The sequence below is a fragment of the Prionailurus viverrinus genome, chromosome D3 (genome assembly GCF_022837055.1).
Source record: "Prionailurus viverrinus isolate Anna chromosome D3, UM_Priviv_1.0, whole genome shotgun sequence".
Lineage (NCBI taxonomy): Eukaryota > Metazoa > Chordata > Mammalia > Carnivora > Felidae > Prionailurus > Prionailurus viverrinus.
This window is the reverse complement of record NC_062572.1, coordinates 30378422-30404355: the sequence shown is the minus strand read 5'-3', so window position 1 is coordinate 30404355 and position 25934 is coordinate 30378422. Positions and strand designations below refer to the sequence as shown.

Here is a 25934-nt window from a genome sequence, read left to right as displayed (position 1 = left end):
GTGTTCTGTACAACAGAAGATGCAGACGTTCATTGTGGGAAGTCCACCGTTCTCCAGATGGTTTGGGGAGCTTTTCACCTGAGCATCACAAGAAATACATTGAGTGCATGCCGGGAGATGCCATGTCTGCTGCACTCAGGCGGTGGGGGCGCTGCGTGGCAGGTCCTATAGGTCCAATTCTCCCTGAAGCGGCTGCTCTCCAGAAGCTGAACACAGCTAAAGGCAGGCTAAGGGAGGTGGCTGCAGATGCATAATGGTGCGAAGACCCAAAAGGGACGGTGAAAGCAGTTGAACGGCTGACAACTTCACCTTCCCCTACCGCCTGGTGCAGTAAGCGCTTGGCGCCCCCAAGGGCCCACCTTACTCTATGGCTGGAAGGCATTTGCTCCCTTCTCTGGCTTCTTTGCATTTTTCTGACCTCTTGGGGCAGCAGTGACCCACATGGATGTTAAAGTCAGTGGCTGTTCTCACAGCTGGAATATTGGTTGAGAGGGAGTAGGACTTCTTGATGGGGAGAGGAGAGGTTGGGAAACAATTTGATCTATTTCGGTCATTAGATGTTTGAGAAACTTATGCCAGGAATTCTGGTTTGCAGAGTCCAAAAAAAAAAAAAAAAAAAAAAAAAAAAAAAGCTAGCGAGGTTTTTAAAGTGAAAGCTACCCGAGTCACGTATCATCTGAAGGCTGCTCATGCAGAAGGTCTGATCTACTCTTCGACATCAGAGGGGAAGTACAGGTTCCTCCCAATTCCAGAGCCTCTGTCCTACGTCACCTATACCGAGCAATCAGAGCCTGAGTGAGCCACCTGGGGTCAGCGGTGGGGCCGGGTGAAGCCTCGGTATCTGATGGATTTGGTCTTGAAAGGCAGTGGGGCCAGCATGGGCTCCTGGGAACAATGTCACCTGAGGGGTTGGCAAGTCTGAGGCGCGGGAGGCAGAGCAGAGCCTCCAGAGATCGTGCACCTGTGCTTCCTGTGCTGAATGCCACCAGAAGGGGTCGTGAGCTCTGAGGTGTCTGGATTTGGCCCTTTGGCAGCATTTGGGGTGGTGGTGGCTGGTGGTGGAGGCGTGAGGAATTGGAGGGCCAGGCCAGTTAGCAGGATGGGAAGCTCCAGGAGGCGGGAATGAATGGGCGGCAGGAAGCCGGTCTGAGCCCGAGCCAGGCCCTGCAGCCTCTGCCCTTGGATGTCACCTACCCTTTCAGTGTGCTGTGGACAGAACTGCTGAGGGCACTGCCCACCCGCGGTCCCCATTCCCCCAACTGTGACTCCAGGGCTCCTCCGCCTGTACCTCTACCTCTGCTCTCGTCCCACGGCCCTTTCTCAACGCTGCAGCTCAGAGCTCTTTGCAAAGTAGCTCGGGGTCACAGGGAGGGTAAGGTCCCCGTTGCCCTCACCTGGAGCAGCAGCCACGCCGGACCCCCTCTGCTCCTGCTCCTGAGACGGGAGCCACCCAACGCTGTGGGCTGTCTGACCACGTGCCGCTGCTCCCCCAGACCCCGACCATTGGAACCATTCCCTTCCTTGACCTCACTGTTCTTCGTTATGACTTCTGGACTCTGCATCTACTAAGTCCCAGGGAAACGGAGGGTCCTGTCTGTTCTCTCTGGGGAACACAGCGCCCACCCAGCACAGCGCGGGGTATACACAGCAGGTGGCTGTTTTACAGCTCCTGGGTGAACGGGTGGAGTGTCTTGTTTTCGCATTTTAGGGTGTTAGAGAATGTTTTCAGGTGAAAAAGGGGCACAAGAGAAATGTGGATGAGGGAAGCCATGGGAAAGTGAAGGGTCACGGGGACACCCATCCTTGTGGGCAGGGTGGACACCGTCAGGGGGAGCTATGAGGGAGGTGTGCCGGGGAAACGGCGCCACTGAGATCTGACCCCACACCATCATCTCCGTGTGTTCGTATCGCTTTTCTTGACTGAATGAGTCTGGGAACAAAAGTCACTCACTCATCTGTTCACGTCCAACTTGTAGAAATACTATCTTACTTCCATCGAATTTGACAAAAGTAACAATCCTGCCCAGGGACAGGAGGACATTAACACTCACGCCTGGCCAAGCACCCCAGAGACACTCATGTGGGGCCGGAAGGTGCACGGTTCGGTTCCCAGCTGCACACACAACCCTCGGAGCTTCCTGGAGTCACAGGAAATTTGACTCACATCCTGGGGTTGCCAGCTTTTTGTATTAAGGCCACCCCTGACGCCCTGAGTAGAAGGCAAAATTCTCCCAGCATAGGGGCCCCTGCGTGGCTCAGTTAAGTGACCCACTCTTGATTTTGGCTCAGGTCATGATCTCGTGGTTCGTGGGTTCGAGCCCCACGTGGGGCTCTGTGCTGACAGCGTTGAGCCTGTTTGGGATTCTACTAAGTAAAAACTTTAAAAAAATTCTCCCAGCTTAGATACAGTTCAGGGCCCATGCTGGCTGAGGCCAACTCTGGGCCTGGTTCCCAGAGCTCTCGGAGGCCTGCCCTCTCCCATCATGGCCACTTAGGGGTTTATGGCTGCCTTGGTCTGTTGCTGCTGTAAACAAACCCACCGTCCCCCTGGGAAGGACAATGGTGCCCTCAGTGGTCTCTGCCAACCCCAGCTGTTTGGGAGACCTGTGCAGACGACCGCGCTGGAGGCTGAGCCCTGGGACCACAAGACTCGGGAGCAAAAACTGCTTTATTCAGATCTGCGGTCAGTTACAAACTTGGTTTGTTTTTTGGTCACAGGCCCCAGAATGCCATTATTCTGAGTTCACATCAAAATACAAAGCTCAACATTTAGTTTGGAAACTTAAAAAAACCCAAAACACCCAAAACAAAGGTTTGGTTTAAAATCGTCGTTGAGATGTTCTCTCTGGTGCGTCCCCCGTAAGATGACTGCATGTGCTTGAGACCCTGTGGGGATGACTTTCGACAGAGAACATGAAATTGCTGTGTAGTAGGAACATTCAAATGTCATCAAAAAGTTAGTGTCTTTGCACTCGATTTTACTGAAGGTACAAACAATGCCTCTGACCATCTTTGGTTGCAGCACCAGACGATGCCCAACTCCCATGGCCCAGCCACATCCCCTCTGCCCATGGGACAAGCGAGCCTGTCCCGGATGAGGCAGTGACGCTGGGCTGCCACCAAGCAACGTGCTTAATGGCTTGGGGGCCAGGAGGGAGCCAGAGGTGAAGCACTGTCCCACTGAGCATCTGTGCTCCTGGAGGATCTTTTCTTCTAGAAAGTGGAGCTGTAGGGCCCAGCCCCAGAATTGCTGGCAATGCGTGAAGAATGACCCTCACTTTGCCAAATGCGATGGCAAAATCTAGGCTTAAAGTTAGGAATCAGAGAACCATCCTCTAACTTTCTCAGGAACCTCTAGGGTTTTGGAATCTTCTCTGGAACCAGACACTGAGGGACCGTCCTGCTGTCGGCAGGGAGAGGAGAGGCACGCCACCTTGCCAACCTTAAGGATGGCGAGGCCCCTCCTGGGCAGCACTGCCTCCCAGGCCTCACACAGCTAGACCCTGGGGCGTCAGGTTGGAGAAAGGCCTGGAGGCCCATTTCACTGCAGGGCCTGTGGCTGAGGGAAGCAGGGAGGACCGAGTGGCTGGGTCCGGCACCGTCCTGTGACACTAACAGGCCCTTTGATGTCACTCCCTTCCTTGCCAAGCCTGGACCACACCCTTCCGGTTTCATCTCCTCTTACGCGTGGCATGGCTCCGTGGCTGCAGGAAAGTGGCCCCCTAGCTCGGAGGTGGCCTCTCAGGCTCGAGGGAGAGGCTGTGTGGGCCTCTCGCTGGCGGCCCTGCATCGGCACCCGGCCGGAGGTCAGAGATGGTGCAGCTTGCTGCGCTCGGTGAGCAGCGTCATGGCCACAGCGTAGAGGAGGTAGCCCAGCACGAGGAGCAGGGCGCAAGGGAGGGGCCCAATACAGAACAGGGAGGCCACGAAGAAGGCCAGAAGCAGCGAGAGCAGCGTCCGGTAGCTGCCCAGGAAGCGCAGGCTGAGCCTAGGGCCCCGGGGACGGCGGGCCGCACACCCTCGTGCCACCGGGCTCAGCAGGTGCCTGTCTGCCAGCCCGGGCTCCGTGAGGTGGTACCGACAAAAGCTGCCGAGGAAGTCGGCACGGGAACACAGGGCTGCCATCGGGCCTGCAAACTGGGCAGAGACAGAGGCACGGGGAGTGGGCGCGGGCAGGGCCGCACGCTGCCCCGGCCTCTCCCCGAGGGTGGCAGGACCGGAGGCGGGGGCGGCCCTCCCGCGTGCACTCACCCTGCGGTTGATGGCGGAGGACAGCCGGAAGAGCACGCGGACCAGGCTGGCGATCTCATAGCTCCGGATGGGCTGCAGCTCTGAGTCACCCTGGTACTCGATGTCAAACCTTCGCAGCCCATTGATGATCTAGAAGCAGCAAAGGAGGCGAGCCCCGGGTGAAACCTGGGCCGTGCGAGCAGCCCTGCGAACACACCTCTGCGACGCCTCACAAGTGCGGTCTCCGCTGCCGGGCCTGCCGGGACAACAGGGCTCGGAGGCTCGGCCAGCGGGAGCCACGGCCACGCCGCCAGGAGAGCGGAGCCCTCCGGGGTGTGGCCCTTACCTGGTACCGGCCCAGGGGCGTGAGGATGAGCCCGTCCTCCCCCACGACGCAGTCTGGGAGCTGCTTCTTCCCATTCTCATCTTGAGTTGTCCCCAAGGCAAGCGTGAGCTGGGTGAGCTGAGCCTCGCTGAGCTGTGAGGGAGGAAGCCCCGTGAGGAGGCAGTGCCGCTTCCTGCTACCTGCCTTCACTCTCGGGGTGAAGGGAGGAGACTGGCCCCCCTGGGCCTCTAACGGCGACAGCAAGGGGGCCCAGACGTGACATCGTGGGCACGGGCTGTATCTCCCACGGGCTGGGCAGGGGATGAGGGCCACGGGACCGAACGCCAGGAAGGGGACAGCTCCCCCGGCTCGTACTCGGAACATCTGGCACAGGTACTCCAGGGCCTTCTCCAGGTACTCGTCTGTCTTGCGGACACTGTCCTGCCCCATCTCGTCCAGGTCGTTGGCTGCGTAGGAGCCGTTCGTGTCTGTGGAGCAGAAGCCCAGCCACGACAGAAAGGGGCGGCCGGCCGTGCTCTCCCCGCACTGGTCAGAGATGGACTTGGCAGTCTGCTTGGCCTGCGTGATGAGCTGAGCCAGGCGCAAGACCTGCGGGGCATGGGGGCAGGTCAGCCAGCTCGGGTGGTGCCACCGCACGCCACCCAGCCACCAAACAGGCTGGCAGGCGGACCTGGGGGCCCCCAGCAGGCCAGGAGGAGGCCAGGGTCTTTCAAGACTAAGACGTGCATATTCTGTGTGTGTGTGTGTGTGTGTGTGTGTGTGTGTGTGTGTGTGTATTTCCTTTGGAGAGACACAGAGGCAGACTGTGAGCAGGGGAGGGGCAGAGAGAGAGGGAGACACAGAATCCAAAGCAGGCTCCAGGCTCCAGTTGTCAGCACAGAGCCCGATGTGGGGCTCAAACTCAGGAGCCCTGAGATCATGACCTGAACCAAAGTCAGACACTTAACTCACTGAGCCACCAGGCGCCCCAAGACGCCCATATTCTAAATGTGAAAACTTTCTAGCAAGTGCTGCCTTTATCATCAGAAAAAACGTAGACCGCACTGAAAAAAGAAAAAAAGCCAAGGTACAGCAGCGTCCACCAACACCCAACCTTCCTCCTTCCCTACAACACGTGTGCTCTCCCTGGCCCTGCTGTTGCCACGGCTTCGGGACGGCCGTGTGGCCTGGGGGAGCCCCAACTCACCAGCGTCCGCACCTCGGGCCCAAACATTGGGGTGTACTTGCAGTCCTGGCCCTCCAGGCTGTAAACGTGGCTCTTCACCTTGAAGGAGGCGTCTGTGACGGCTGGGGGCCACGAGGACAGGAAGCTGCCGGTGAAAGTGGGAGCTGTGAAGAGTCGGTGCTGGCGGTGTGGGATGACGAGTTCTGGCTCCAGGAACAGCTGTTCCCCTGGAAAGCAGAACCCGACTCTGGCTTCAGCTTCCATGGCACCAAACAGCCAGTAGCCGCTGGCTGGCTTCCTGGGTGCCGCTGAGGCTTCCGAGGGATAGGGACCGAGTGGCACAGGGGCCCAACTCCTAATGTTCCTGGAGCCCCCACCAGTCTCAACAGGAAGGCCGACATGCACAAAAGAAAACCAGAGAAGCTAACACCCGATAAAGCCATCTAAGACACGACACGGGCCAAGACTGCTTTCTGATGCCACCAAGAGTCACCAGGGAGACACAGCTCTGAGCTCTGCTTCCCCCGCCCAGCACCCCCGCAGCTCCTGCCCGGCACGCGTGCCACAGGGAAGGCAGGATGCCGCTAGGCTCCGACGTCCACCCCGCCACCGTGCACCAGGAGTCCCCGTGGCACCTCTGCCAGCCCACCGCGAGCCCGTGAGGCACATGCAGGGTCCGTGGGTCCCTCTCTAAGTGCTGCTTCCCTCTGGCTGAGGGCTTACCTTTCTGGATCATTTCAGCCAGGTTGGGCTGGGCAAAGACTTTGGCCACTCGGAATACCATGAGCGCGTTCTTGGGGCTGACCAGGTCGGTGCGGAGCGCGCGGCTCAGGAAGCCCACAAAAAGCTTGGTGTACATCAGCAGATTCTCCTGCACAAAGGGTGCCCTGGGGACCAGGCAGTGCATCAGGGCTCAGAACTCCCACTGGAGGCAGGACTACACCAGTCTATGCCCCCGCTTCACTAGCGCTCTCTTCCTTGGGTTCCAGGTTCTCCCCTGCCACGACCTCATCGTGGCTGAGGGACCGGGGGTGGGGGAAAGGGAGGAGGCACAAGGGAGGCAGGGAAGACCTAGGCCTCCTATAGACGGCGCAATCCTCTGTAGGATGCGGCCCTTCCCGAGAGGGCCAAAGCCTCCGCAGCAGAGGCTGGCCCGGGCACCAGAAGGAGCACAAGGAAGGCAGTCGTGGAGAGGAGGCGCTGGCGGAGGCTGGGGGGTTGGCCGTGAGGGCGGGAGGGGAGGCGGTGGTGGCTGCTATGCAGAACGCTAGTGAAGACGGGTCGAGGGGTGCTTGGGGGCGAGTGCAAACATACATCTGAGGGGAGACAGTCAACGGCAAGGGGACAGCACAGAGGAGTCACCAGCTGTTTCTGTGGGAGATCAAGCCCAGGGCCCAGACAACAAAGCACAGTCAAGGAGGGAGGGGCCTGTGCCCCACCTGGAAGCAGGTCCCCCTAGGGAGGACAACGGGCCGGGGCTCACCATCTCTCCGACACACACCGGGCCTGGCAGTCGCTGCTCTGAGCCTGCTTCTCAGGTGCATACCTCCAGGGCTGTAGGTAGCTCAGCCACATCTCCAGGACCTGGTGGGACACGTGTGCCCTGAGGGCCTGGAGGCTGGCATTCTGCTGGGCTGTGGGGCTGGGGCTTTGGTCCAGATCCTTGGGTGGCCTGGAGCTCGGCTCCCGGCAGGCAGCTCAGGTGAGGAGGGGGTGATCCTAACCGTGGGGCTTCGGTTCTCCTGGAGGTGTTACCACGTTCTCTTCCCACCCGCCACTCCGAGAGGGAGCAGGAGGGAACTCCGCATCCCCTATGATGTTTCTTTTTTCATCTTTAATTAAAATGATTTTTTTAATCTGCAGATAGCTGACACACAACGTTACATTAGTTTTAACCCTTAGGATATGTAACCCTCGTGCCAGCCCTTTGGAAGCGAGTGTGGAACGTGTGGAACACAGGAATGCTTTCCCCAGCTGAGGGAGCGGAGCCTGTGATGCTCAGTGGGGCTGGGAACCCACCCAGCGTGGACCCACTGGGTTCCAGGTCAGGGCAGACAGCTTTTCTGTACCTGGGGGCTGGCTCTGAAAACTCAAATGAGCAGAACAATGTGACCCACCAATGTGACCCTCTGCGGCAATAGCTGATTCCTTCCTGCATCCGCCCCACGGGACCTCCCTCATCAGGCACAGAGGGCAAAGACAAAGAAAGCAAGATGGGGCTGACACTCACGGCTCTGAAGGACGCATCCAGGGGCCAGTGGCCAAAGCAGTGCTGCAGGAAAAGGTAGAGTTTCTGCTGGACAAACCTCGGGACGGCGGCCCTGCAGGGGAGGGGAGGCGAGGAGAGGGCCCCCTCATAGGTGAGCCAAGTGGCTCCCGGTTCCAAGGGCCAGCTCTGCCGGGGTGAACACTGGGCACCCCTGAAGGCAAGGCCTCCTATTTTGGGCCCCATTTTTCACAGAGAAACCAAAGTTCAGAGAGATTAGGGAATGTCCCAAGGACACACAGCACACAAGCGGTTGACCTAGTATGGCTCCTGTGACCACCTCTGCTTGGGTCACCACACACAAGTCACCTGCTCTGCTGGCCCCAGTTGGCCTAGGAGTCAGGCCACCGTCCTGGCCCTTTTGACAGAAGGACTGGGGGAGCAGAGGGGAAGAGGAACGGGAGGGTGCAGCACAGAGCTCAGTCTCCCATGACAAATGAGCCACTTTGCAGTGAAGGCACTCCCAGCCCATCGGCTTTCCTGGGCATTCTGAGTGCGGTCAACGTAGATCTTCCACTCTGCCCACACTGGGGAGGAGGGGACAAGACAGGGCAACAAGATGGGGCCTCTTTCTGGCCAGCCTGGCTCTTTCTACTGAAGACGGCAGGCCTGGAAGGAAAGGCCGTGGCAGCCAGGCAGCCCCCACCCGCCTGTGGAGCCAGAGGAGGCATCGGGAAACAGACCCAGGAGGGGTCAAGGTGATTTCCCACCTGCCCCACCCTGCAGACGCCTCACAGGCCGACCCCACGCCCTAAGGATAGGTTACTGTGGGCAACAAGTATGTGCAGTAGGAGGCAGTGGCAGCCAGGGACACGGGAGGCCTGTGCATGCCCTGTACCCACCGTTTGAACTCCTCCAGGGGACTGGTGGCGTGAGAGTGGGTGGAGGGAGAGACCTGCTCAGGCTTCAGGCTGTTGGAAAAGGCGTGCAGATGCTTTAGCAGCAGGCGCACCACCAACACGTGCTCCTCCGTGGGTGTGAACGACTCCTGAGGTTGAGGGGGAGCTGTGTCAGGACCCAGACTGGTCCCAGGTGGGGCCCCCAGGCCTGGCCATGTATGTCCCGCCCAGGACCACTTCTCCCCGACAGGATGTGTGGGCCACCCACAGGGCCCTCCCTGGGCCTGGCACGCAGCAGATAGACCTCGCATGCCAGCTCTGAGACCCGCTAAGAGCACGCAAGGCAGGGCGGGACGGCTTTGCTAAAGCAGACCTGAATGCTTCCCTGTGTGCTTCCAACCGCTTCTTGCACCCTCTGTGGTTGACTCGGGTCATTGCTGCCCGGCCAAGTCCTCAGGGGTCCCCCCCAACTCCTGGCCAGCCAGAGGAGGAGCAGGGGGCAAGGCAGGCCAGTATCCCACCCTGGATCCGGACTCAGGGTCTCCTGCCTGCCTCCCAGGTATATGAAGACAGCTCGCTGGGGCCCATGGCTTCCTTTTTCAGGGAGAAACACTCCCAAATTCCTTCTCCTGCTGTAACCCTCACCCTTCCATCCACTTCCTGTCCTGGACACAGCCAGCTGGGGCTTGGCGCAGGGTGGCCCTTCCTCTATTGCTAACAGCCCTGCCGTCAGCACAAGACAAGAGTGCTTTCTATCTTGTCAGGTGAAATTCTCATTCACAAGGTTCAGGTAGGATCTTTAAGACCCAGCTCCGAGAGGAAAGCCTGTCTGCTGGCTCTTCTGTGACGGAATACAGGATGGAGTCTCCAGAGTGGCAGAGGATGGCACCGGCAGGATACGCTGCCTCCCGCTCCCAGCTCTGGGGTGCCCGGACGCGCTCCTCTCCCCACACTCACCCCCCAGGCCTCTGGGACCCCCACAACCTCGATAGAGCTTCTGGCAGCCTAGTCCAAATCCTGCGCAACGTTGAGGCTGGCACAAGCCGTGCCTCCTGGCACAGCCCGGGTACCCAGTCACAGCCCCACCACTGCCCGCGGCACTGCCTTCTCCGCTCTCCTTGCCATGGATCTGTCTCCACAGGCCTAGGCAACACACCACACGACTCGATATGACTGCGGGGGAAGCTACGGGGCTTCGGGAGATTTTCTTCTGCTTATCTGTAAGCTTAGGCGATGAACTTGCATCATTTGAACAACAAAAAAAACGTAAGATATTTTCACAGTAACGGAGGATCAGAGGGCACTGTTGCCAGGCTGTGACTCCCCCCAGGAGCCTCCCCCTTTCTCATTCCTGGCCCCTCGCCGACCCACCCACCATCTCCCTAGCGGAGGACAGAGCATTGGCACTGAACCGGGAAGCTCCTTGGGCTATCTTCCCTCTGGACAGAAGCCAAACCTTCCTTGTCACCCCCCCCACCCTCGAGAGCCAAATCCCCACAGGAATCCAGCCACCGCTGCTGTAAGTGGGCCTCCTCCACCCGCATGGCCGTTAGGGACACTTTCCCAAAGCCAGTGGCATTTCTCACTGGGCCCAGCCCTTCTCAGCTCAGCAACCCTTCCCATGGTGGGTGGGGGGAGGGCTCTTCCCCCTCCTGCTGTGCACTTTTCTCCAGGGATGCTGCTCTTGGCCAAGTGAGCCCTTCCCCAACACATGCTGGAGTGGTACCACTTCTGTGCTAAACCCGCCCCTGCTGGCCCTTCTGGATCATTCTCTTCCCTCTTCCCTGTGGCTGCTGCTTCTGAGTGGGAACCCTGTGCGCACTCACCACCCCATCCCAGCAAACGTGATTTCTTATCTTGTGCTCAAATATCAGGTTAAATGTGGTGTGCTCCCACTGAGGGGGAACTGGACAGACCCCTGGCCTCGAGCATGGGATCTAGATGCATGCTTTCTGCCCAAACTTCCTGACATTCATCTCATGAATCCATGAACTACCAGACTCCATCTGCCCTGAAACAGCCTGTAGTCCTGCACTCCATCTACCGACCTCAAGACTTCAAATCCGTCCACACTGGTCATCTCTGCCTAAAGCAGACCAGTCTCCGTGAGGCCCTCTCTTGCTCTCGCCTACCTCTGTGGGAGCACAAAAGTCCACAAGAGGCCAGGCCCCAGCATGCTCAAGGACCAACAGCCTCTCCAGGCTAGGGGACGAAGCCCTTGTCCTCCCTGCCCCTTGGCCTCACACAGGCTTGGGACTGACAGACCACGCCACCATGAGCCTTGGGGCTTCCCTGGGCTCAGTCAGTTCCTAGGTACCAGGCCCGCAAAGCCAGGTGAGTCGGGCCACTGCGAAGGCCACACTGTTTCCGCTCCCTCAACCCAGGGCCAAGCACAGAAGTCACCAACTCCCAAGAGCCTACCACATTCCAACTGGCTTGGGGCTTGGCCAGGCAGATCTGGTGGCCTCACACCCCAAACCCGGGCTAGTCTACCAAGCTGAGGGCTGAGCCAGGCTAAAGACGGATGCCTGCCACCATCCCCAACACACACTGGCCTCACTCTGCTTGGAATTGGCCTGAATCACCCCAGTTGGCCCCCGGCCGGACCCTCGCTTTACCACTGCACTGCCATGCGCTCCATGGCTCACACCACAGGGCAGGGGTGAAACAAAACAATATGAGAGCGGCCAGTACTTGGTAGGCGTGGAGGGCCTGGAGGCTGGGTTGGGCAGGGCTGTGGAGGGCGCTGGAGACACTGAGTCGGTAGTGCAGAACCTCCAGCTGAGAGACAACAAAACAGAGAAGCCAAGAACAGGCAGGGAGGGCAGAGGACAGGGCAGGGGACAGGAGGGGAGAGACCGGGGAGGGGACAGCAGGGAGAGAAAGACAAAAGTGAGCCCAGAAGTAAGGAGAGAAAACAAAAAACAAAAACAAAAACAAAAACAAAAGCACGTCAGTGACAATCCAAACAATCACAGCCCAGCAGCCTCAGACCAATGGGACACCACCCTCTCAGCCGCCCAGACGGAGCCCTTCCTGGTGGGCAGACTAGAGCCAGGCCCAAGGGGTGCTCTTCCACCTGCCAGGCAGAGGGACAGACAGACCCTCAAGGTCACTTGGGCAGCCTCCTTCATGTCTCTGGGGCCTGAAGTTCTCTCCAGCTCCCTGAGGTCAGCCTGACTCACTTTCCTTCCAGAGGGTCCTGCCCTCCCCCAACCCTGAATGCTCTGTGTGCAGCGTGTGCACACTGGAGCCCACCAGGATCCCAGGAGTCCTGCTGGGACACACTGATGGCCACCAAGGCCCTGAAGGCCCCGAGGCTCAGAAGAGAAATTTTTGAGGAGCTAGTTCCAGATGGAGACCTCTTTGCTCAAGAAAGAAAAATTTGTAACTTATTGGACTTCCCTGTGTTGTCCCAAGAAGAAATTTACCAAACTGATATATGATGAGATCAGTTCCTAGGTGTCAAAGATCCAATCAGCGACCCCTCCTGAATGGGGCTGATTCCCAGGGTGGCACAGAGGCAAGCAAGGTTTAGCTCACCAGGCCTGACACCTTCCACACCCCACATTCCCGAAATCGTTAAAGGTAACGTGAACACTCATGGGTTCGAATCCTGGGAGACCCACCTCTCGTACCTCACCAGGACTCCCCAACTCCAGACACACAGAGCCCTCCATCAGTCCCGACGGGCCCCAAGAATCTGGTCACGGCCACACACACCCAGAGGCAGCTGGAACCCTGAGGCTGGGACAGCCTGGGCCATGGGGGATGACAGCAGAGCTGGCTTAAGCTGTCCACCCCTACCCCACCTCTGCCCTGCCCCGCTGCAGCGACAAGGCCTGCTAAAGCAGTCCCCTTTAGCCAAGCACAACCCAGAGCCGGCCCTGGCACACATCCTGCCCTGGGAGGGCCATGCCTCCCACCGCGTACCATGCTTCACACGGGAGAGGTCAGAATGCATGTGCCAGACCTCGAGGAGACAGGCACAGCCACAGACGCGCAGAGCAGGGGCAGGAAGCAGCACAGCAAGGAGGTGTCTGCCCTTCATGGCCTTCCTCTGGGCCAGACCCGGGCTCAGCGACAGCTCTCAGTGAGGAATCAGGGAGCACATGGTTCCCCTGTTGGGGGTCTGCCCAGCCTGCAGGAACACAGTGCAGGCCCCACAGTGTCCTGCAGGAATATGCGGTCTTTACCGACCATCTGACTCTCCTGAAGCCCTCCCTGCCCAGTAAGCTGGGGCAGAGCAGAGGCCCGGGCTGTAAGGAGCGAGCATACACTCCGGACCCAGGCTAGGCATGGAAGCACCATGGGACCTCTCAGAGCTGCGTTTCCTGCATCTTTCACATCAGGAAAACTGACCCCAAGGCTAGGATTTCCAAACGGCACAGCACAGGCCTGGGTAAATGGTAAGGAGCCTCAGGTGAAGCAGACCTCCATGGCTGTCCTTCTCCCCTTCCCACACACCAGGTTTTCTTAGGTTTTGCTTTCAGCCTCAATAGGAGGCAAAGACAAATAGGAAACAAAACAAAACAAAACAAAACACAACTAAACACCTCAATGGGTACCTGGTGGGGGCTTCCCAGTCGCCCCCTGACTACCAGTCATTCTGAGCAGCTCTCCCCTGCCCTGTGGTCTGGCCAAGAGGAAGCAAACGTGAGGAAGAAGGGGAAGGCTCCCCTGCTCCGGCAGGGACGGCCCACCCTCCTCCCTCGTATAGGGCTCGGGATCCTCACAGGAGACAACCTAGAGGACCTCTGTGACTGGCAGATCTGCTAAAAATGACAGTGAATGTGCTCCCCCTGGCTCAGAAGACAGAACGAGCAGATGGGAAGGCAATGCAGCAAAGCAGCCCCGGCCTCTGCAAAAGCCACATGCACAGGGGCTGAGTGAGCCCCCAGGGCCCTAGGGGGAAGCCTGGCCCCTGACCCCCGTGCACCAGCCAGGAACATGCAGCCAGTCCACTGTGGAAGCAGCAATGGCAGTGCAAGCACTTAGTAACACGAGAGGCCCAAGACAGAGTTCTGGCTTTCCCTCTGTTCCCTGTGATGTCAAGGACAGAGATTTGGGTCACTCTGCACTTTAAGAGAGCAGTGGTTGGGGGCTGCTCCCCAAATGGGTACTCAGAAGGGCAGCAGAGAAGCAGAACTGGTTGCCAACACTTTGCAGAACCACCACCACTTGCTGGAATCACAGAGGGAAGGTCACAGGCCACCCCCGTGAATTTTAGCCTCTAGAGTGTTAATTCGTAAGGAATCTCTCAAGAATTCTGTCTGGCGTTGACAAAAGCAAAGTCTGAGCAGCAAACACAGAAGTGCACAGAAGCCACAGATCACACAGTTGGTTACAGGCCCCAGTTCACACGTTTCAGGCGGTTTCACGGAGCGTGAACCTAGGTGCCCACCCTGCCTAGTAAGAGGCGAACAGAGCTGTTGTACTCTGACGAGTCTGCCGGCCCTGGGAACGTTCCAGGGACACAGCTGCCTTCACGCCTCTGCAAATGAGCATGCTGCCCTGTGAGGGAAGAGAAGGGAAAAAGAGGAGGAGACAGGCCAGGCTGCATGCAGGGAGGCATCAGATCCCACCCACTGCAGAAAGGGCTGCCTGCCAATGCTCTGGAGGAGGTGGAAGGCAGTACGGGCACCAAGGTGAGCGAAGTCGGCCGGGTGCCACCTCAGCAGGAAAGCAGGAGACGCTGTGATAGCAGAGGGAACAGGCCCGGATGTGACTCCCAGAGGCATCCGCAGCTCTCCTGGCCCCAGAGCACGAGCACCACAACCTCAGCCATTCCGGCTGCCAGGGAGGGGGCTCTGGAAATAGCATGGGGAGGACCCCAGAGAGGACAGGCCTCCAGCCCGCAGGGTGCAAGCCCACCCCAGAATGAAACCCACCTGCCGTCCGGCATCAGAGTAAGGGGTGATGGTGAGTTTCTGCTTCCCACCATCCAGCCCTTGACAACGAGCTGAGATCAAGGACAAGAAGCAGCAGGTGGACCAGGCACACGAGGGCCAGAGCAGAGGGGGTGAAAAAGTGTGGCAACCTACCTTGGCGTGAGGGGACTGCATTTTCTGGTACATCTCCAAGGAATAATGATGAAGCCACATTTCAACAAAAACCTGCAAGAGAGCACTGGATGGTCAAATGGTTTCCATCTAAGGTATCACAGCCATTCCAGGGGCAGTTCTTTTCAACCAACGGTGTTGGGAAAACTGGATATCTATATGCAAAAGAATAAAGCTGGACCTTTACTTCACACCATGAATAATAAATAACTCAGAATGGATGAAAGGCGTACATGTAAGAGCTAAGACTTAAAACTCTTAGCAAAAACTGTGGGCAGAAAGCTTCAGGACCCTGGACTGGGCTATGATTTCTAGCTCTAAAAGCACAGGCAACAAAAGAAACCAGACAAATTGGACTTGATGAAAATTCAAAAATATTTTGCACGTCAGAAGACATTATCCACAGACAAAGGTCACCCACAGGATGGGGGAAAGTATTTACAAATCGTGTATGTGATAAAGAACGGATACCCAGAATAGAAAGACAACTCCTAAAACTCAACCACAAAAAAATAAAGCCACTCAATTAAAAAATGGGCAAAGGACTTGAACAGACGTTTCGCCAAAGACGTACCAATGGCCGATAAGGACATGAATAGATACTCAAATCATCAACCATGAGGGAGGTGCAAATCAAAACCACAGGGAGACACCACCTCACATCCATGAGGATGGCTATACTAAAAGATAGAAAATGATGGGCATTGGTAAGGTCGTGCACCGCTGACAGGAATATAAAATGGTACGGCCACTGTGGAGAATGGTATGGCGGCTCCTTAAAGTATGAAATAGAACTATCATATGACCCAGCAATTCCCCTTCAGGGTATATACCCCAAAGAACCGAAATCAGAGTCTCTAAGAGATATCTGTACATCCATGTAGAAACAGCTATTCACAATAGCTAAAATGTGCTAACAACCCAAGTGGCCATCCATAGATGAACAGAAACACAAAAAGGGGAATATCCACGTGACAGAACATTATTGAACTCTGGGGCACCTGTGTGGTTCAGTTGGTTAAGCATTGGACTCTTGATTTCGGCTCAGGTCACGATCTCACGAATCATGAGATCAAGCCCTGTGTCAGGCTCTGCGCTGAGAATGGGGCCTGCTTAAGATTCTCTCTTGCGCCCCCTCTGCCCCTTTCCCCTGCTCGTGTGCATGCGCCCTCTCCCTAAAATAAAACAAACAAACAAAACCAAACAACAACAACAAAAACGCTACTGGGGCAGGGGTTTAATATCCAAATGATGGTGATCACAGGAAACATCTCCAGCAACGTGGGAACAGGTTGAAAATGTCGAAGGTGGGGAAAGCTTTTACACGGATCCAATGGAAACTGAGCAGCGCTCATATTACCATGAGAAAGACAAAAGTCTTTGGAAAGGGGACGCTGGGATGAAAAATACTACCAATGACATACAGGTTAGACACATGGGCACGTTTCTTCTAGTCTGATTCCCACACGCCACAGCAGGAGAACACCAACAATTCAGAACCACTTTCAGGCTGAGGACAGTCTTTAGGCCTCTGCCCCTGGGGGTGGAAGGTGGCCAGGCAGTTTATTTTGAAACAGAAGATGAGAAGAGCCTCCTCGCGCTCACCTGAAGCAGAGTTTCTGACCTCCAGATCTCATGGGAGGCAGGGTCTGCATTCACAGATGTCTGATGAGAGATGTGTCGCTTTAGGAGGCTGGTGTGGTGGAGGCCATAAGAAGCGAAGGGCATGGTTGGTGTTCTGAGGGAGACACAGGAAAAGGCCTTCGTTAGGGGATCCTGCTGGCACAACCAGGGGCAATCTCAACATCAACATCACTGGCAACAGTAACCATTACCACTTGTTGAATCATAGAACGACCCCCAAATCCATACAAATCCATATCGATACACACCATCAACAGACAGGAAGAAAACTCTTTCCTACCACAGAATGCCCACTGATAACTATAGGATGAAACCAGACAGCTACCATCTGGCAACCAACCAATTAATAACTGATTTGGCTGACGATCGTCAAGGGACACGAACGCCACTGATAATTACAGAGTCTCAGTAGATCTTCCCAACAAATCCCTTTTGTTAATTAATTTAGGCACAGAGGACCCATTTAATTTTATGGTAGGAAAACCTGGCCAACACCCCCTTGGCCCAGCGATCAAGACAATGTTGCAAGCACACAGACTCCACGGGCTGCTGGGTCTAATCACTAGGAAATACCAGAGAACTTAAGATAAGGGCATTCTGCACACCTCCAGGCTGCACGCTTCAAAGGTGTTGAGGTCAGGAAACAGGGAAAGACTGAGAGAGTGTTCCAGACTGGAGGGGGACCAGAGCCAACCACACACAGAGAGTAACCCTCCCCCGGATCCCAGCCAGGTGGCAAACATTAGTGGGGTAGACAGTGCAGCCCGAATGGGGTTTGAGGATTAGATGGCAGCCGGGTAGCAATATTAATTCCCTGACTTGGATAGAAGTGCAGGAGGCTGTGTAGGAGAATGCACTGGCTCTTAGGAAATACACTCCAAGACATTAAGAGGGAACAGGCATTGCATTTATAACTTACTCAAATGGCCCAGGAAAAACACACACAGATAAAGAATGGAATGATTCACAAACGTAGGTGAAGGACTTATGAAAGTTTTTTGTTATTGTGGCAAGTTTTCTAGAAGTCTGAAATTCTATGTTAAAACAAGCCAACAAAATCGGGCCCAGAGAACAGCTGGGCAGCTGAAACCTGCCTCTGAGAGGGTGTGAACCTGGCCAGCCCTGGTCCTTCTTGGCCGCAGCATTACTGATGCCGGGGCAGCCTCTCCCCACCTCCGTGCCCCCACCTCCTCTTTTCAATCCCCCCTCCTTGGGCACATCTGTGCACACATGTGAGGTCTGGGTCACAGCACGGCACATGTCAGCAGATGTGGGGTGGGCCTGAACCTGCCTCCCAGGGAAGAAGGCACACCAGCAAGACTGAGGAGGGTGAGGAGCACAGCTGGCAGCTCCCAGGTCAGGAGCGTCTCCTGGGGAGAGGCGGCCAATGAGCCACTGGCTAAATGCACCCCGCCAAGGCCTCAGTTCACCCTCGAGTTGAGGCTGGCTGTACACTCCCGTCCTGCACGGTCTAGCCACAGCCCAGCCTTGGACTGGCACGAAAGGCTTTTTGCCCCAGGGCCTCTGGCTCAGGCCAAGGCCTGGTCCTGCAGCCTACACACATTCTTCCTGTTCTTATTCCTCCACATGTCAGCCCTGCTGTGGCCTGCCCACAGCCCCTTCCTCTCCAGCACCACCTGCCTAGTGCCATCAATCAGCCCTGGCAACACACCGCTTCAGTGTGGGGCTTGGATGCACATGTGGGGAGGGCTGCTGTGGGCAGAACCCAGCCCACTCCCAGACCAAAGCCAGCCCTCGTCCTTGTGGCCACAGGACCTAATCACTGAAAACCCACACAGATGTCCTCCTTTACCCTCCTCTCCAGTCTGTGCTAGGGCAGCTGGGGTTGAGATCTCAGGCATAAGAAAAGTTGGGACACCATGAACAAAGAGTGGCACTACTGTCCCTATGAGCAATGCCCGCTGACCAGACCACCCCCTCATGGAAGAACCAGGCCTTAAAGGCTAGCCACAGGGCTGGGCCACCCCAGGCCAAGGGCCAGGGCAACCAGAGAGCCTTACCTGGGAGCAGGTGAGGGGTTGGGCCCCCCAGGACTGGAGGAGAGTGCGGGGAGCACACTGCCTTCTGTGGGCAGGAACCATGACAGGTATCTGTCCACGAGGATGAAATAGGCACAGTCTGAAGTTCGTATGTGGAGAGTCCCAGGGAGTGGCTGGAAAAGCAAATCTGCATTGGTGTGTAGCTCTGGGTGCCACCCTGGCTGCTAACCCCAGCAACTGCAGGGCTCAAATCACTGCACATGAGCCCTGGGACATGGGCCATATCCCAAGGGCCCGAACACAAGCACCTTGGGCAGTGCCAGGAGCAAAGTTCCCACCACAGGGGGCTAGACCCCACAGTCCTTTTCGGCACATGGGAAGATGATGTACAGCAAACTTCCTGGGCACCTCTGCCCTGCGCCCATGCCCAGTAAGCACTTCCTGTGGGAAGCCTTCCTGACTACCACTCGAGGCACCCAGGTCACCCCACATGACCTGTCAAATCCGCCCACCAGCCTGTCATCCTCACTAAGTGAGAATGGCCTGAAGGGCGAAGGCTGGAGGAGGATGCAAAGGAGGAGCTGGAGAAATGAGGTGGAGACGGAAGAGAAAGAAAGTCCTAGGCCACAGCCCCCACCCTTCATGGGGGCTTTGGTAAAGAGCTGCTTAGGGGCATCCCTTTCGTACCTTTTGAGTGATGAGGCTCAACGCAAAGAAGAACATGTAGTACTCGAACGGATCTGACGGCAGTGTCAGGGGGCAAACAGGCAGGGGTTGTTGGACCACCCTCAGCATTACGTCTTGGCCACCCATGGCCTCCCCACCCCTGGGGGACTGACAAAGGATACTGAGGGCCAGGTTCAGGCCGAGGCCCCCCGTCGGGGGGAACTGGACCTTGTTGTGGTACAGGGGGCTGTCGGGGAGCACGCGCTCCTGGATGGATGCCTTCACGGGGCCCTGCGGAGAGAGCGTGTTGGGCTTGTGGACAGGCTCTGGCAGGGCGCCCCATGCAGTGCAGCCTTTGGGAGGGGTGCGGTGGAGGCCACAGGCACTCAGACCCTGCCTGGGGGAGTGGTGCCGTCCTCTGGGTAGCACCAGCGCAAGAGGGCCTCCACTCGGAATTGTTCACGCCATCCTGAGGAACACCCGCAAACAGCAAGGGCAGCAGCTGTTTGAGTTTCTGAGCCTTGTCAAGCACTTGATGTTCCCCGTCTTCTTTGCTCCTCAAACCCCCTGAACAAGTCATCCCTTAATTCTGCCCTCTGGACCGGAGACTCAGAAAAACAGCAACTGGTCACATGGCCCTGCCTGCCACTCAGCCAGGTACAAACCAGGAGTGTGGCGCCTTCCCCATGGGCAGAGTTTGGAATGATCTTTAAATTTTTTTTTTTTTTTAACGTTTATTTATTTTTGGGACAGAGAGAGACAGAGCATGAACGGGGGAGGGGCAGAGAGAGAGGGAGACACAGAATCGGAAACAGGCTCCAGGCTCTGAACCATCAGCCCAGAGCCTGACGCGGGGCTCGAACTCACGGACCGCGAGATCGTGACCTGGCTGAAGTCGGACGCTTAACCGACTGCGCCACCCAGGCGCCCCTGGAATGATCTTTAAAAAAAGTAGCCACTGAAGTTCTATGTGCCACGGCCCCTGGGCCCTGAGCAGACACCATGGTGCCGTGCCCACTGCCGCAGCCCCTCAAGCCCTGCCCGCCTCCCCCACGGCCGCAGCCGCTGTGCAGGGTGCTCTGGCCGAGCACGGCTCTCACCCCACGGCTTACTTACAGGCAGGTAGGAAACCGGAAAGTCAAACTTATAGTCTTCCGCCTGGAGCTTATAAACCAACTTCATCATTGGGCCACTGGAGATGAAATTAAAACAACAAAAACAGGGCAACGAACTGCAAACCATCTTGCTTTGACGGTTTCTGAGTTTTGAGAAATTCAGTGCTTCAAGAATGGGATCACCATGAGGAAACATCCGGCCCCTCTCGGATGACAAACCTACCTACCCGGGGTCTAGAAACTCCATTGCAATGCTGTACTCCACAGGGCTCACTCGCCCCTGTAAGCAGCGGAGGTTCCAGCCAACGAGGACACCGTCCAGGCTGCCGAAAATGCTCTCTACCAGCCACGGGAAGATGGCGTGCAGCTCCTGAAATGGGTGTGCAGGGGAGGCTGCGGGCAGGCTTGCTGAGGACCGGTGCCCACTGCCGGGCTCCATGCCACGTGAGCCTCCCACCCAGTCCAGCCCCGTGCCACAAACTGCCCACCTTGTTCATGGAGTGTGTACACATGAACTGGAAATGTCTGGAGTCACTGACCACCCCTGATGACATTCCTCTGATCATCGGTGAGAATCCTTGTCCAGGCCAGCTGCCTGGGCTTACACTACTATTTGATAATTGGGTGTGATTTAAATGTATCTTTTCAGTATTTTCATCAGGGTTTCTCAATCTTTTTGAGCTGGATGCTTCCTTGTTGGGGCGGGGATTGTCCTGTGCATTTGGGGATACTTACTAGCACACTTGGTCCCTACCCACTTGATGCCAGTAGCACCCTCCCCTGTGTGACAACCAAAAATGTCTCCAGACGGTGCTAAGTATCCCATGCAGGACAGAAGCACCTGTGGCTGAGAACCGCTGGCCTACATGCTGACATGTTTAAATGTGTCCATACACGCGACAGTTACAATACTGGGTCAAGCCTCTGTCCAGGGCAATGCTCAGAGGTAGGAATCAGGGGCTTATATAAGAACATTTTTCAGGGGCGCCTGGTGGCTCAGTCGGTTAGGCATCTGGCTCTTGATTTCCACTCAGGTCATGATCTCACAGTTCACAGGATCAAGGCCTGCACAGGGCTCTGCCTGGACAGCACAGAGTCTGCTTGGGATATTCTTTCTGTCTGTCTCTCTGTCTCTCTGTCTGTCTCTCTCTCTCTCTCTCTCAAAATAAATAAACTTAAAAAAAAAAGTTTTTCAACGAGTATGAGACATGCCCCAAGGAGATGCTAGCACAGCTGTACCTTTGCTGGAAAATCCTCAATGACTTTAACCAAGTCTTGGCACCGCTGTGCAAAAGGCTTATTTACAGAGTCAGCTTTCAGGCTAGCCTAGAAGATAGAACAAACCAAAAAGATCATGAGCATATTCACTTGGTGGCTTTTGCAGTTATCCTGGCTCGAATCAAAACAGAAATCCAAACGATAGGTAGGAGTCAGACATACCACCGGCCTGGTTCCCCGGCACCTCGTGCCTGTGTCAGTGGCCTAAAGGACACGACTAGGAGACGCCTTGGCTCTCTACATCGCCAACTCTCAGGCTTCTTCCCTGCACCCTCTGTCAGGCATCCCCACTTATAGCAGAGAACTGCACATTTGCATGACCGAGGTGACTTCCACACAATCCATAAGCAGGGGGTCAGCTCCAGGGTCAGTCCCACAACCAGAAGAGGATGCTTAGGCGTAGGACACCCCTCAGAGACCACAGGGTACTCACTGAGTGTATACACGTGAACTGGAAATTTCCCATGTGACGACCCCCTGTGATGACCCCACTGTGATCATCAGTGAGGATGCCCAGCAAAATGAGAGTGACAGAAGGCCTCTTAACCAAGCTACCCTTTATTCAGTAGGTAACAAACCAACTAAACTCACTATCTTAAGAAACGAGGCACGCAGGTGAGAAATGATAGATAGCTTTAACCAAATGTTGACACTAATCATGAAGGTGATGGACAGGCTAGGAAATTCAGGACAAGAATGAAGGAAATCTACCCAAGGTCATGGGGTATGGATTAAGATCAGGAGAAAATATCGGAATGTGAACCAAGGGGGCTTTGCCCAAGGATACCTAAGGCCTTAGCCACCTCTAAATGAAGGTGGTGTCTCAGTCAGAGGTGGAAACCTGGGCTGTTGCAGCCACGGAGGGTGGGTAGGTTAGCAGCATGCCTGGTCTCTACCCACTCGATGCCAGAGGCACTGCATCTGTTGGCTCTAGAGGGTGCACCATGGAAGGATGTCCTTCTGAATAAATGTTTACGAGAAGTATCTTCTGGGACCTGAAATTAGGAATCCTCACCCTGATATCTGCCTCACACCTAACTTCTTGGTGTCATGTTTAATACTTAGAGTACAGTCCTGGTTGCCCCCAGCACAGCAGGGTCCCTGCCCCTCCATTGTCCAGGGATGACAGTACGATTATTAGAATATCCCATAAATGTGTAAAGGTTTACAAGACATGAAAATTCTGATGTATATCTTTTCCCGCGCTCCTCCCCAGACCTCAGGAAGCAGTAAAAATGGCATGTGAATCAACTTATCTTGTAGGTAAGAAACTCCTCTTGTAGATAAGAAAAACAGGGCTCAGAGGTTGAGTAAACCCAAGGTCCTACACCATTAGGGGGCAGAGCCAAGTCTAAGGATTCTAATCCCAAGTCCAACGTTCTTTTCCTCACATGCCCCTCAGAAAACCACCAGTGCAAAGTTCAAGTCAGTGGATAGGACTCTCAAGTCCCTCAGCTGTAGAACCATCATCTCACCGACCCTCACGCGGGCAACTGACACTTACCAGGAGGAAGCTGGGCTGCTGCAGGTGAGGGAACGCCATAGCAGCCTCCTGGGGAACGTTGAAAACGGCCACCTTAGGAAACCACTGTGAAAAAACCAAGGCGAAATCTCAACATCTGCCACACGACACTATACTACAGCACAGCCTGTGCTGCCAAGTTTCACGTTTTACAAAAACGCTGTTCTGATGCAGTACGTGGTGGCCAGCTTCAGAGCCGAGTTCGCAGTGGCGAATCTGTAAAGCTTGTAGAGCACTTACTGTGTGGCACGCCTGGTTCTAAGGACCCTGCACGTATTTCCTCATTTAATACTCAGTGGTAGGCAGAATTTTAAAGATAGCCCTCCACGATTCAACCAAATGCTCATGCAGGTCCTGTGAAGGAATTCTGCAGACACAATTGAAGTCTCAAGTGGGCGGACCCTAAGATATGGAGCAGTTCCCATTGCCAGCCAGTAAGGAAATGGGGACCTTAGTTCTGCAGCCCGAAGGAAGTGGATTCTGCCAGCAACTCGAAGAAGCTTGGAAAGATTTTTCCTGAGAGCCTCTAGGTAACAGCAAAGCCAACCAACACCTTGATTTCAGTCTTGTGATATCCTAAGCAGAGAATCCAGCCAAGCCCTCCTGGACTTGACTATAGAACTGTGAGATAATAAATGGACGCAGTCTTAAGCTGCTAAGTTTGTTAAGCAAGAACAGACTATACTTCCTCACAACAATCTGCTGGGCCAATACAGATAAAGAACTAGCAGCAGAGAGGAGGTAACTCACTTGCCCTCAGTCAGCAGAGTCAAGACTCTAATACACTCATCTCCTAACACATCTCCCACAGAGACAGGTGGGTGAATCTCCCGAATGTCACCTGTGCTCTATGAGAATGAATGGAGGGGATGAGCAAGCTGGAGGAAGCTTTCGAACAAGCCATCAGAAAATCAGGAGCAACTCTTTAGATTCCCTTCTCTCTGACCACCCAGGTCAGAAACGGAAAATATCCAGACTTGAACAGGAAGGGAGCCTGCCGAGTCCCACTGATGATGGCTTTCCTGGCACAGCTGTGCCCACAGCAAGAGTAAAGGTGCTGAGGTGGCAAATGAAAGTGTATGTGGATGGAGAAAGACTAGATGCAAGGAGGCTGTGAGGCAGTGGAGTTGAGGGGAGATGTGCATCTCTGCTTCTTGGCAATATAAGCATCTTCCAGGTTTTCTTCAATTCTTGAGATTAGCTATCAAATTCAGGTGTCTTTTTTAAATGGTTATTTATTTATTTAGAGAGAGCACATGAGCAGAGGAGGGGCAGAGAGAGAGAGAGAGAGAGAGAGAGAGAGAATCCCAAGCAAGCTCTGCACTTGAACCCATGAACAGCAAGACCGTGACCAGAGCCAAAACCACGAGTGATCAATCAAGCCCAACCGAGCCATCCAGGCACCCGCTATCAAATTCAGTTTCAAGGAAAATGTAAACACTTTGCTCCTGAACCAAGTGGCCAGGAGAACACTGATTAAGATGACCAAAGCAGAAGGATCAAAGCAGCATAAAATCTTGGCCTGTTTGCAAAGGGCAGAGCTTTAGAGATGATGAGGTGGAAGCACCTCCTTCTTAGACAAAGCCTGCATAGGCAGCAGCTTAAGAACTGAGGCCCAGAGGCACCAAAACAAGGAGTATTTCCAAGAGAGGGCAGTGTCTCGTCTGCCCTGTTCTCTAACGTTGCCACAGCCTGGCTCGTCCATCACACCGTTCTCCGCTGTGTACCAAGTGTTCCCTTCATCCGCCACTTTACACCCACTTTCTTCAATGGCTGCTTCAGATCCTGCTGGGGTTTCTTCTCAGAGAGGCATCGCCAGTCATTCCAAGCAAATCACACTACTGCCAAGGCCTCCCTTTGGTTGCGCTCTGAGAAGCAGAGTATGTTCCCAGAGTATGCTCACAAGTATGCTGTTAAGTGAGCATGGGAGCTCCATATTACAGAAGACGAAACTGAGGCTCACAAAGGTCGGTCCACACAGGGAGGAAGAGTCAGGCGAGAATCCACACCCGGCTCTTCCTCCCACACAGCCTGTGGAGCCCAAGGCTCAACTTTAACTTGGATCTCTCCTTCCGCCAACCCGTCAACGAACGTTAACCAAGCACCCACCAGGACCGGGTGTGCGAGGCGCGCGAGAAGGTGGCACGAGTGCGCAGCCCTGGAAGACGGCATGAGCGCACAGCCGAGCCCTTGGCTTCCCAGCCTGCCCGCCCGGCCGGGGGCAGAGCTACCGGCGCCGGGCCTAAGGCCTGCGGCTCGCCTAGAAACGGAAATGACTTAGGCGGAGGTCCGGAAGGGGGGGGGGGCCCGGAACGCGGGGGCCGTCCCGCACGCGGCCCCAACCACTCACCTGTGGGACCCATAAAGTCGCCCGCCTAAGGAACGGAGACCGCCATTCGGCTGCCCGGCGCCGAAATGTCGTCATCAAGCTGCGCTTGGCGTCACGCCTCCCCTGGCCTGGCGGGAAACGCACCGCTACCTCCGCGAGCAGTTACCTCAAAGGGCGCGTGCGCAAAGTGAAGGCCGGCGGGGTTTATGGGTTACACCTCCGGATGCGCGTGAGCAGCGGGGGCAGCTGTGTCCCTTAGCCCAGAGTTCCGTGTGCCCTGGAAGGAGCGCGCGTGCGCCTGCTAAAGAGAAGCCGTTTATTGAGGTCCTGGAAGCGCGCCCTCTAATGGGGAACTGGAGCGGAAAAATCATACACTGTGCATTGATTGATTGACTGACCTTCTTACGATAGACGTAAGCGTATTGAGCGCCTTCAATATGCCAGGCACTGCCCTGGGTGCTGCTGCCCAAGC

At 55.7% G+C, this 25934-nt stretch overlaps 1 protein-coding gene across 8 annotated transcripts; it reads right to left on the bottom strand.

Annotated features, from left to right (window-relative positions):
• Positions 1-2650: 2650 nt before the first annotated feature.
• On the bottom strand, positions 2651-25657 carry LOC125148761 (sphingomyelin phosphodiesterase 4). 8 transcript variants are annotated; one of them, XM_047826960.1, is made up of 20 exons: positions 25484-25654; positions 23116-23199; positions 21573-21659; positions 20561-20703; positions 20335-20410; positions 19401-19509; positions 19240-19292; positions 18574-18725; positions 16514-16646; positions 14891-14962; positions 11541-11627; positions 8850-8995; positions 7972-8062; positions 7225-7325; positions 6465-6628; positions 5763-5968; positions 4931-5164; positions 4577-4708; positions 4252-4380; positions 2651-4137 (listed from the first exon to the last, which is right to left on the bottom strand). In XM_047826960.1, exons 1-20 carry the CDS (start codon positions 25556-25558, stop codon positions 3808-3810), a joined length of 2604 nt encoding a protein of 867 aa, XP_047682916.1. In that variant the 5' UTR covers positions 25559-25654; the 3' UTR covers positions 2651-3807. The 8 variants fall into 8 exon arrangements, 7 of the variants coding, with proteins under 7 accessions (XP_047682916.1, XP_047682917.1, XP_047682920.1 ...); XM_047826961.1 differs by lacking the exon at positions 25484-25654 and adding an exon at positions 25243-25390; XM_047826964.1 differs by lacking the exon at positions 25484-25654 and adding an exon at positions 24895-25186.
• Positions 25658-25934: the final 277 nt, after the last annotated feature.